Here is a 12,500-nt window from a genome sequence, read left to right as displayed (position 1 = left end):
CTCCTCCTCTCCTCCTCTCCTCCTCTCCTCCTCTCCTCCTCTCCTCCTCTCCTCCTCTCCTCCTCTCCTCCTCTCCTCCTCTCCTCCTCTCCTCCTCTCCTCGCTTCTCCTCCTCTCCTCCTCTCCTCCTCTCCTCCTCTCCTCCTCCTCCTCTCCTCCTCTCCTCCTCTCCTCCTCTCCTCCTCTCCTCCTCTCCTCCTCTCCTCCTCTCCTCCTCTCCTCCTCTCCTCCTCTCCTCCTCCTCCTCCACCTCCTCCTCCTCCTCCACCTCCTCCTCCTCCTCCACCTCCTCCTCCTCCTCCTCCACCTCCTCCTCCTCCTCCACCTCCTCCTCCTCCTCCACCTCCTCCTCCTCCTCTCCTCCTCTCCTCCTCTCCTCCTCTCCTCCTCCTCCTCTCCTCCTCTCCTCCTCCTCCTCCACCTCCTCCTCCTCCTCCACCTCCTCCTCCTCCTCTCCTCCTCTCCTCCTCTCCTCCTCCTCCTCCACCTCCTCCTCCTCCTCCACCTCCTCCTCCTCCTCCACCTCCTCCTCCTCCTCCACCTCCTCCTCCTCCTCCACCTCCTCCTCCTCCTCCACCTCCTCCTCCTCCTCCTCCACCTCCTCCTCCTCCTCCTCCACCTCCTCCTCCTCCTCCTCTCCTCCTCTCCTCCTCCTCCTCTCCTCCTCTCCTCCTCTCCTCCTCTCCTCCTCTCCTCCTCTCCTCCTCCTCCTCCACCTCCTCCTCCTCCTCCTCCACCTCCTCCTCCTCCTCCACCTCCTCCTCCTCCTCCACCTCCTCCTCCTCCTCCTCCACCTCCTCCTCCTCCTCCACCTCCTCCTCCTCCTCCACCTCCTCCTCCTCCTCCTCCTCTCCTCCTCTCCTCCTCCTCCTCCACCTCCTCCTCCTCCTCCACCTCCTCCTCCTCCTCCACCTCCTCCTCCTCCTCTCCTCCTCTCCTCCTCTCCTCCTCCTCCTCCACCTCCTCCTCCTCCTCCACCTCCTCCTCCTCCTCTCCTCCTCTCCTCCTCCTCCTCCTCTCCTCCTCTCCTCCTCCTCCTCTCCTCCTCCTCCTCCACCTCCTCCTCCTCCTCTCCTCCTCCTCCTCTCCTCCTCTCCTCCTCTCCTCCTCCTCCTCTCCTCCTCCTCCTCCACCTCCTCCTCCTCCTCCACCTCCTCCTCCTCCTCCTCCACCTCCTCCTCCTCCTCCACCTCCTCCTCCTCCTCCACCTCCTCCTCCTCCTCCACCTCCTCCTCCTCCTCCTCCACCTCCTCCTCCTCCTCCTCCTCCTCCTCCTCCTCCTCCTCCTCCTCCTCCCCCTCCTCCTCCTCCTCCACCTCCTCCTCCTCCTCTCCTCCTCTCCTCCTCCTCCTCCACCTCCTCCTCCTCCTCCACCTCCTCCTCCTCCTCCTCCTCCTCCTCCTCCACCTCCTCCTCCTCCTCCACCTCCTCCTCCTCCTCCACCTCCTCCTCCTCCTCCACCTCCTCCTCCTCCTCCACCTCCTCCTCCTCCTCCTCCACCTCCTCCTCCTCCTCCACCTCCTCCTCCTCCTCCACCTCCTCCTCCTCCTCCACCTCCTCCTCCTCCTCCACCTCCTCCTCCTCCTCCTCCTCCTCCTCCTCCACACATGTATATACATATACGTACACAGACAACATACACATACACATACACATACACATACACATACACATACACATACACATACACATACATATACATATACATATATATTCATATACATGCATATACATGTATATACATGCATATACATTTATACATATATATATATATATATATATATATATATATATATACATATATGCATATATATGCACATACACATAATATGAATTATATACACATACATAATGTGCATTATATACACATAAATGCATAATATACATATATATGTATACACATATATTACATATTACTCATATTTATTATACATAATATATATCACACACACAAGCACACCTACACATACCTACACAAGCACACATACGCACATTTACACAAGCACACACACGCACATATACACAAGCACACATACGCACATATACACAAGCACACATACGCACATATACACAAGCACACATACGCACATACACAAGCACACATACACATAGACTAGTACACATACGCGCACATACACAAACACACATACGCACACATCCACAAGCGCAGACACGCACATATACACAAGCGCACACACGCACATATACACAATCACACACGCACATATACACAATCACACACGCACATATACACAATCACACACGCACATATACACAAGCACACACGCACATATACACAAGCACACACAGGCACATATACACAAGCACACATACGCACATATACACACGCACACATACTCACATATACACACGCACACACGCACACGCACACATACGCACATATACACACGCACACATACGCACATATACACACGCGCACACACACGCACATATACACAAGCACACATACGCACATATACACAAGCACACATACGCACATATACACACGCACACACACGCACTTATACACACACACACACACGCACACATACATACATAAGCACACACACACACACATACACACAAGCACACACACACACATACACACAAGCACACACACATACACAAGCACACACACGCACATATACACATGCACATATACACAAGCACACATACGTACATATACACGCACACATACGCACATATACACACGCACACATACGCACATATACACACGCACACATACGCACATATACACACGCACACATACGCACATATACACACGCACACATATGCACATATACACACGCACATACGCACATATACAAAAGCACACACATGCACATATACACACGCACACACACAAACAAGCATACACACGCACATATACACATGCACATATACACATGCACACACACGCACATATACACAAGCACATACGCACATATACACAAGCACATACGCACATATACACACGCACACATGCACATATATACACGCACACATGCACATATATACAAGCACACAAGCACACGCACATATACACAAGCACACGCACATATACACAAGCACACATACGCACATATACACACGCACACATACGCACATATACACACGCACACATGCGCACATACACACGCACACATGCGCACATACACACGCACACATGCGCACATACACACGCATACATTCGCACACATGTGCAGATATGCACACGCACACATGCGCACATACACACGCATACATTCGCACACATGTGCAGATATACACACGCACACATGCGCACATATACACACGCACACATGCGCACATATACACACGCACACATGCGCACATATACACACGCACACATGCGCACATACACACGCACACATGCGCACATACACACGCACACATGCGCACATACACACGCACACATGCGCACATACACACGCACACATGCGCACATACACACGCACACATGCGCACATACACACGCACACATGCGCACATACACACGCATACATTCGCACACATGTGCAGATATGCACACGCACACATCCGCACATATACACACGCACAAATCCGCACATATACACACACACACACACGCACACGCACATACACAAGCACACGCACACGCACACGCACACGCACACGCACACGCACACGCACACACGCACACACATACACGCTTATATATATCGCAATAATTAAAAATGGCTAAATGAGAGCATAGTATTATGCAAACGTGCTTAATTGAAAGAGGAGAGAGATTCAGGAGCATTAGACGCACTCTTAACACGTGGATAATGGAATGCACATGCAAGCAGGCAGTGAAATTAATTGCTTTTGAATGGGTTAAAATGTTTAGAGGGAAGGACGGTTAATATTCATTTAGGGTTTTGTTTTATTTTGGGCTTGAGCAATGTCCTATAATAGCGACAATGTATGGGATTTTGCAATTAGTAAAGGGGTTTGGGAACTTGATGTATTCGGTGTTTCATTGGGCCTCAGGGAATGGAGCTTCGATTTTAACATATACCTGTTGTTGTTCCCAATATTTATCTCTTGATTCACACAAAAAGCCTTAAGTCATCACCATGAGCACAACAGCAACCAAAGAGAGATCAGGGCAGTGGCAGGGCGTTCGGCCGCGGGCGGCGTCCCTGCCCGCGGGTGCGGCCTCCGAGGGGAGCCAAGTGTGTGTGTGTGAGGGTGACACTGATGGCGGCGTTGTGTCGTTGCAGATGCGGGGGGCGGAGCGGATTGCCACGTGTCCCGCATGCGGCAAGGCGTTCCGCGGCCGCAATCGGCACCAGAACCTGCAACAACACATGCTGACCCATACCGGGGAGCGGCCGTTCGCGTGCCCCCACTGCCCCTACACGGCCAGACAGAAGCCGCACATGAAGGGCCACATATTGCGCTTGCACCCCGAGGCCGTGGGCGCCGCGCTGCCCAGCTCGCTCTGAGCCACCACGTGGGCGGACGGGTGAGGCGGCACGTGCAGCGCCCTCGCCTCGCCCGTCCTCTCTCGAGCTGCCGTGAGGGGAGCCGAAAGATATCCTTGGTTTAAAACATGCCTGGGCTCATTAGCAGGGAGCACTTTTAAACATCTTTTTTTCTTTATTTCCCAGGAAATCACCTTAGTTGTGCCATTAGTTGGACCTTTATGATTTTGTATTGATTTATGTTCATTAGAGGAGTGGCTTTGTGCTTGTGAAGGAGGCAGGGCTGCAGTAGGTAGAGCTGAGTGGTGTTGTGTTGCAGGCCGGCGGTATGGTGGCGGCTGCCGTGGCGGTGGTGATGTGCTGCGTGTGCGGCCGGGCGTTCCGGGGCCGCAACCGCCACCAGAACTTGAGCACGCACATTCGCATCCACACGGGCGAGACCCCCTTTCCCTGCCCGCACTGCCCGTATCGCGCCAAGCGCAAGGCGCATCTGCAGATGCACCTCGAGCGCATCCATTCTCCCCGGGCGGCGGCCTCCTCCTGGCGCGACGGCCCCCCCTCGGCCCGCCCCCCGCAGCCGCCCGGGCCGCCCTCGCTGCCGCCGCCGCCGCGCGCCGCCACGCCCCCCCTGCAGCCCAGCCTCCCCCCGGTGGCCCGGCTCGCGCACTCGGCCTCGCCGCAGCAGCCCTGAGCCAAGCAGCCTGCGCCCTTGCAAAGAGCGTCTTTGAGAGCATTGCAGTGACCTAGCCCTAAAAGAGTATAATGTTAAGAGCCATGTTTGTAGCTGACAAGTAGTCTTACAAGGGACTCACACTTAGTATTGGCTTTACATCTTAAAATTCCTTTTTTTGAATCATCCCATTTAAGTATGCAAAGTATTTTGTTGATCTCTAGCCTTGGATTTAGTGATGTTAAGCAAGTGTGCAGTGTAGGAGGGTGGCCGAGGCAGGTGATGCCCGGTGCGTGCCAAGGGTGTGAGGGTTGATGTGTTGTCGTTGCAGGCGGTGGGCGGCGGGTGCGGCGCAGCGGTGTGTGCAGTTTGCGGGAAGGCCTTCCAGGGGCGCAACCGCCGCCAGAACCTGGCCCACCACCTGCTAACGCACACGGGTACCCGGCCCTTCCCATGCCCCCATTGCAGCTACAGGGCCACTCAGAAGGCGCACCTCAAGCGCCACCTGGAGCGCAGGCACGGGCAGGCGGGCGAGCGGCTACACGCCGCCCACGGCGCCCACCCCGCGGGCGCGCTGACTCAGGGCTTGGAGGCACAGGAGGTCTCCGCCGAAGGGACGTCGCAGCCCTTCACGCCTTTCCCTTAGACGAGTAGACGCTGGGGCCGAAGGTGCATTTCTCTGGGACGGTGAAGCAACCACTTTTTCTTTTCTTTTCTACTGAGTGTATTCCTACATTACCGGTATAAATAGAATATCTCATTTTGAAAAAGTGATTCATTATGAAAATGTGTACAAATGTTTTTATTATTCAATAAACTTCATAATATGACACACATCGTTTCATTGGCCTCTATAAGTGCTTGGTATCTGTTACCCTTTTCGAAAACTTCCTGAAAGATTAGATAAGTCGAATGACATTTTTTCTCCTGCATATCCACACACATCCAGTCACGGGAGCGGAGAGACACGCAGACACTGCAGACGAAAGCTAGACCCATCAGAGACCTTCCTCATGCCGAGCAGGGCCGGGAGGGAGAGGGCAGGGCAGGACAGGAAAGGAAAAGGCAGGGCAGGGCAGGGCAGGGCAGGGCAGGGCAGGGCAGGGCAGGGCAGGGCAGGGCAGGGCAGGGCAGGGCAGGACAGGGCAGGACAGGACAGGGCAGGGAGAGGAAGAAGGGGAGTGGGTGGGCCTGTAATGAGGTTGTGGCTTCGGGAGGGGCATGGGTGGGGGATGGGGTAGAATGGTTGCAGGGAGGTAGTTCCTTGGGGGGGCGGGGCGCCGACAATGCACAGGTGGTTGGATGAGAAACTGATGCCGGTGCCCTTGTGTGTTGCAGATGCAGCCGGCTCTGCTGTATCGCACACAGGAGACCGCGGCACAGCTGCAGCAGCAGGGATACCACCAGCAGCCTGCGCACAGAGCGAACGCGTGCGACTTCTCCTGCCCCCTGTGCGGGAAGGAGTTCCACGGCGTGAGACAGAGACGCAACCTGAAGCGTCACCTGATGATCCACTGGGGGGAAAAGCCCTTTCACTGCCCGTTCTGTCCGCACCGATCCAACCAGAAGAGCAACCTAAAGACGCACATCCTCAAGGCGCACCACGTCCAGATCGCGGCGCACGGCGAGCCCAAGGGACAGGCCGACCAGATCCGGGCCAAGCTGGCCGATTAGGGTGGAAGGAGGGCTCGAGGGGGAGATCTGGAGGGAGAGGGCGCGATGGGGATGTCTCGAGGGGGAGGTCTGGAGAGAAAGGTTTGGAGGGCGAGGTCTCGAAGGGGAAATTGAAGGTCGTGGGTCGAGCGGGCGCCTTCATCGTGGGAGATTCAGCGGGGTTTTATTTCTCTCTTTTTCTTTGAAGGGAATCTTAGCGGTGGTTCTTTTTTAGTGAGCATTTTGGGCTTTCATTATTTTTTTGATTAGGGAATTAGCTGTGAAACTGTTGATACCACAGTGATTGATATCTTGTGGTTGATTAGAGGCAATGAAGCATCGTGTGATTTCCGGGCCTGTTAGGTTTTTTAAGGATTTTTTTGTTCTTGTTTTTTGATTTTTGGCTTTGAATGATATATCACATGTGTGGCTGTGGATGAGAACAGGTGGAAGAAAGACCGAGTGGCGAGGTAATCAAGGGAGAGAAAGGGTGTAGGCTTGTTTACTTGTGTTGCCAAGTAGTAGTTTCCCGTATGCTAGCCTGTTGTTTTGAGGAAGCTAAGTAGCATGGTAGCAGAGTGACCGCGGACCTGGGCGGCTCGACTAAAAGGGAGCCTTGTTTTACAGACTCCGGCGGCCCAACACCTTGCGCTCCCGCCCCAGCCCCACCAAGCGCTGCAGGCATACCCGGCCCGCCCTGCCACGCCCCCCGCCCTGCTCGCCTCGGCGCAGGACGACGGCGGCGCGGTCCACTGCCGCTTCTGCGGCAAGGCCTTTCACGGCAGATATGCCAAGTACAACCTCAAGCGCCACCTCATGATCCATCGTGGCGAGAAGCCCTTCATGTGCCCGTATTGCCCGCACCGCGCGAACCAGAAGGGCAACCTCAAGTACCACATTTTGTCGGTGCACCCCGGGCGGGCCGCCGCGCAGGGGACCCCCGCCGACCAGGCCGACCTTGGCCCCAAGCACGAGAATTTCGCTTCCAGTTAGGCCTGTGGCTCTTGTTGACCTGATGCTTAGCTCTGCCAGATTCATTTTCATTTCATTTTCTAAATTTATTTTTATGTTGTGTATGTGACCTTCCCGGTGCTTGTGTTACCTGAGTGAAGAGCAAGTGGGCTGTGTGGATGCTGTGTGCAGCCGCCGCTGTGTTGGAGACGGGCACTTAGCACTGTGTCGTTGCAGGGGTCAGGAGGGGTGAGCAGCGGCGATGATAGCCAGGCCGCCCACGCCGCCCCCTTGTGCCAGGCGTGCGGCCGATACTTCACCTGCCGCGCTTCCCTCCGCCGCCACCTGTGGATCCACACGGGGGTCAAGCCGCACGCGTGCCTCCACTGCTCCTTCTCCTGCAACCGCAGGAGCAACCTTGAGCGCCACGTCAAGCGACACCACAGCTCCTCGGTGTCCGACGGAGCCGCCGACGGCACCGAGCCCAGCCTGCGCTCGTCCACCGCGGCGCTGTAGGGGCAGCAGCCGCGAGGACGGGCGACTGGCGGCGGCGGCGGCCTCTACAGGATGACAGGTGGTGTTGGTGTGCTTTTGCGTTGGACAGAGAATGGTCATGGCACTGTACTGCTGATGATGTTCCCTAAATGATGACTAGGTCAGAGACTTGCTTCCGTGGGTCATGCCAGATAGTTGAAAGAAGCATTGTCTTAAAGACGAGCTATGTTGACCCGAGGAAGCAAAACAAGGACTAAAATTAACGAGGTCATATGTTACTGTTAGACTGTGCCTGTGCATGCGGTGAGAAGGAAGAGTCTCAGGAGCAAGCTGACGAGGTAGATGAAGGTGTAGAGTGAGCACTGCGTTTTGGTTTGCAGAGGCTCGAGGCGGACGTGGCCAGGGCACATAGAGCAGCAGGGACGGCGGTAGTTGCGGCGGCGGCGGCGGTAGGCATAGTCGGTCTGGCTGGCGCGGAGGGGTACACCGCAGACGGCAGGCATCAGTGCAGGCTATGCGGAAGGATATTCACGGAACGGAACAACCTGCAGCGCCACCTGCGGATCCACACGGGCTTCAAGCCGTACCGGTGCCCGCTCTGCCCGTACGAGTCGAACCGCAACGGGAACCTGGTCAGGCACATGGAGTTCAAGCATGGCAGGACCCAGTGAGGGAGGGGCTGCCGCGCGGCTGGGCGGCTTTCCTCGGAGAGAGAAGAAAGCTAAGAGTGTCTTGTGTCATTTTACTTTTGAACGCTAAGGAGCATCATCTCTGGTTTAATTGTGAGAGGAAAAGAATATTAATATACATATTTTCTTTAGTATGTTTAAGAGAAGAGTTATTGCAGAGTTATTATTGTTATAGATGATAATTTTATACACATGGACAGTGACTCTAGGAAAGGCATTTAGAAACAAAAGTACCAACTACGATACCAGTTCTAACAGGGTTGCCGCCAGATTGATAACCGGGGAGCTGCCTGGTTCCTCACCTGGCTCGGCTTATTTACTGTTTCCGTTCTTCCCTTTTCTGTGTTTTTATCTGTTTTCTGCTGTTACTTTACCATCGTGTATACTTTAATTTTATATATAATCAGTGGGACAATAAAGCATGTTCTGTGGACATACTACCTTGCTGTTAAATGTTTCATTTCATTAACGTGCATAGCTCACAGGCATTTTGTCTCGGGACACAAAGGTCTCCGCTCGACGTTCCTGCTTTCCCAAGACGCCGAGTGCATGATAAAAGCACTGCCAAGCGTAGGGCAAATTACGGAAAAAAAAAACTCTAGCCTCTTTTCAAGCAGGCGCTCGTGCTGGACACATCAGTTAGACATTTGAATCCATTGGCTCATTATGCGGTTGGTGGCTTCCCATGGGCTCCGACAGGGCTTGAAGAAACTGATTTCGTGTTGGTTCAAGTATAGGGTTCTTAATTAAGGGTGGTTGACGAATTAGAAGTATCACAGTTAATGGGATAACTGATTTTCTTATCCTTCTATAGGTCCTCTTCTCTGTTTGCCTTTAAATCAGTCTCTCTCTCTCTTTCTGATTTTTCTTCTTTCTTTCTTTCTTTCTTTCTTTCTTTCTTTCTTTCTTTCTTTCTTTCTTTCTTTCTTTCTTTCTTTCTTTCTTTCTTTCTTTCTTTCTTTCTTTGTTTCTTTGTTTGTTTCATTATTTGTTTGTTTGTTTCTTTCTTTCTTTCTTTTCTTTCTTTCTTTCTTTCTTTCTTTCTTTCTTTCTTTTCTCCCCTCACCCTCTCCCACCCCCATTCCCATTCTCATTCTCATTCTCATTCTCATTCTCATACTCCTTTTCCTTTTCATTCTCATTCTCATTCTCATACTCATACTCATACTCATTTTTCTCTTTCTCTTTCTCTTTCTTCTCATTCTCATTCTCATTCTCATTCTCATTCTCATTCTCATTCTCATTCTCATTCTCATTCTCATTCTCATTCTCATTCTCATTCTCATTCTCATTCCCATTCCCATTCCCATTCCCATTCCCATTCCCTTTGCATTTCCGTGGGTGTCAAAGGCAAATTACATACGCAAAGATTTTTTTTTTTTTTTTTTTTTTTTTACAGAATGCTAGCATTTTGTAAATGCTAGTAAGAAAATACATATGCTCTATATTGTTATTGTGTTTGTTTTGTTGTTTTTGTTTACGTTCTAATGTATTGTTCCAAAGTTCTTTGTAAACAATGAATTAAAAACATATCGTTTCTCACTTGTAAAATGTAAAAATCAGGTTTGGTTTCAGGATAGGATGGTCGGCACTTAAGCATGACATTAGCTCCAAAGTACGAACTAGGAGAGCGCAGCGCGTTGCTACCAAAGCTGAGCGCCTCCTCCAGCCTTGACACGAGGGTCCTCTGTGTCTCTGGAAAAAATGCCTGTAAAACTTAAGCAACGGATTTGTATTCGTTTATTTGTTTTTTTATTCAAATTTCCATTGGTTATACGTAGCAGAGCTAAAGATGAAATTTGAGGGGAAAGTATAATTTAATTTAATGGAAAATATGATGTAGAAAGATAAAAAAATAATAATTATACTGAATAAGTAAGATTATTGATGTAAAAAAAAAAAATCCCAGAAACCCCGTCTTTTTCCAACCCTGGTATTGAGTCTTCTGTCAGATGTCTACTAGATAGCAGTGTCCCGACGAGTAGGAAAATCAAGTGTCAGTATCAGGAACCAGTGACAGAAATCATTAAATAAATCGTTCATGTATTCCACGTGCATTTTGCCCTGTAAAGTTCGCCGAAGCTTTTTGTGTAACATGAATGAACCTCAGAAATAAATATACTGGAATATCTTTTCGACTCCTTTTATTGCTGCCATCCTGTACGTCTCTCAGTAGTAGTGTGTGTTGGTTCAGAACTTTCTCGACTCCCGTAACGGGAATAGAAGTAGATTAGACTAATGCCCTCTTGTTAATGCTTCCTAGTTGCACTTAAGTTGCCCTTAGATGTTGAAGCACCAGTTGGTGACGACAACGGCAGGTCTGAGCCTCGCCTTGTGTTGCAGGGAAGCCAGGCTTGTCGGGCAGGACTCGGTACCTTCACCAGCTGCCCCACCTGCGGCCAGCGCTTCCACGGCGTGTACCAGAAGTACAACCTGAAGCGGCACATGAGCATTCACACGGGGGAGAGGCCGTACCCGTGCCCGCGCTGCCCCGCCGCCTTCAACCAGAAGTGCAACATGAAGCGCCACCTCGAGTCTGTCCACGGCGTGCAAGTGGGCGGCAGCCAGGCGGCGGGGGCGGCGGGCCTCCAAGACGCCAATGCCCACGTGCCCGGGGCGGCAGCGGCGGAGGAACGCGATGACGGTCGGCCCAACCCCCCCGGAGGCCGACTGGGCGAGAAGCAGGCAGCGGCGCAGGGGGGCGAGTGGGAAGTGAACTGAAGGGCAGCGGACCTCAGGGGGACGCCGAAGAGGAGGAGGGGCGATGACCTGAGGGAGGAGACGAAATTTTGATTTTTCCTCTTTTCTTTATTTTCTTTCGACTTCTTCCATTTCCCTGAACGGGAAGCCTAGTAGTGGGCGGATCTCCCCGAGTGGCGGAGGAACAGAAATGTAAGTGGGCGTGGGCGCTGCTCCTACGTCTTAGTGGCATCGATCTGCCAAGGGAGGAATAGGGGTCGAGGAGCAGATTGGCAACTTTCTTCCTTTGTTTTGAAGGTCACTCGACACTTTGTTTGGGAAACGTTTTGAAAAGTGAAACTGTGGAATCACTTTTATTCTTTGTTGGATTTTTTATACAAGATAATTTGTATAGATATACCTATGGGCAAGCACACTTTTATGTTTATGATACATGTGTACTATATGTACGCATCAGTTGCTAGCGGGCGGCCGTTTGTGTGTGTGTGTGTGTGTGTGTGTGTGTGTGTGTGTGTGTGTGTGTGTGTGTGTGTGTGTGTGTGTGTGTGTGTGTGTGTGTGTGTGTGTTTGTCTGCGTGCGTGCGTGTGTGTGTGTGCGCATGGTGCTTGTGCGTGCTTGCTTGTTTGCGGAGACTATAGGTATATGATTTCTACACCACCGCATGGACTCTTATGTTGTACAGCCAACTGTGCATACATCCATATGTAGGTGTGTATATGAGTATACATATATAAATCTAGATATTGGGAGCTGATAGTCGCCATCCATAGGTGTCTGAATTGAGTAGAACTGTGCGAGTGGATTCGAGCCGCAGGCAGAGGGATTGTGTTCGAGGCGCTCCAGCCCGAATTCATGTGCGCTTTGGGGTGGAGTTCAAGAGAAATAGAATATGCCTTTTTTGTTTCCTT

The 12,500-nt window shown here is 51.9% G+C and overlaps 1 protein-coding gene across 14 annotated transcripts in view; it reads left to right on the top strand.

Annotated features, from left to right (window-relative positions):
- The window catches only part of LOC125046254 (longitudinals lacking protein, isoforms A/B/D/L-like), an 84,148-nt gene that overhangs the window by 39,200 nt on the left and 32,448 nt on the right, over positions 1-12,500 (top strand). The window contains exon 5 of one of the 14 annotated variants that reach the window (XM_047644037.1): positions 11,235-12,088. The exons of 8 other annotated variants lie outside the window; for them this stretch is intronic. In XM_047644037.1, coding sequence (XP_047499993.1) covers positions 11,235-11,612 — 378 coding nt within the window. In that variant the 3' untranslated portion in view covers positions 11,613-12,088. 5 more of the 14 variants (XM_047644051.1, XM_047644041.1, XM_047644044.1 and 2 more) reach the window with 5 other exon arrangements.

The sequence above is a fragment of the Penaeus chinensis genome, chromosome 38 (genome assembly GCF_019202785.1).
Source record: "Penaeus chinensis breed Huanghai No. 1 chromosome 38, ASM1920278v2, whole genome shotgun sequence".
Taxonomy (NCBI): Eukaryota; Metazoa; Arthropoda; class Malacostraca; order Decapoda; family Penaeidae; genus Penaeus; species Penaeus chinensis.
This window is presented reverse-complemented; position numbering and strand designations above follow the sequence as displayed.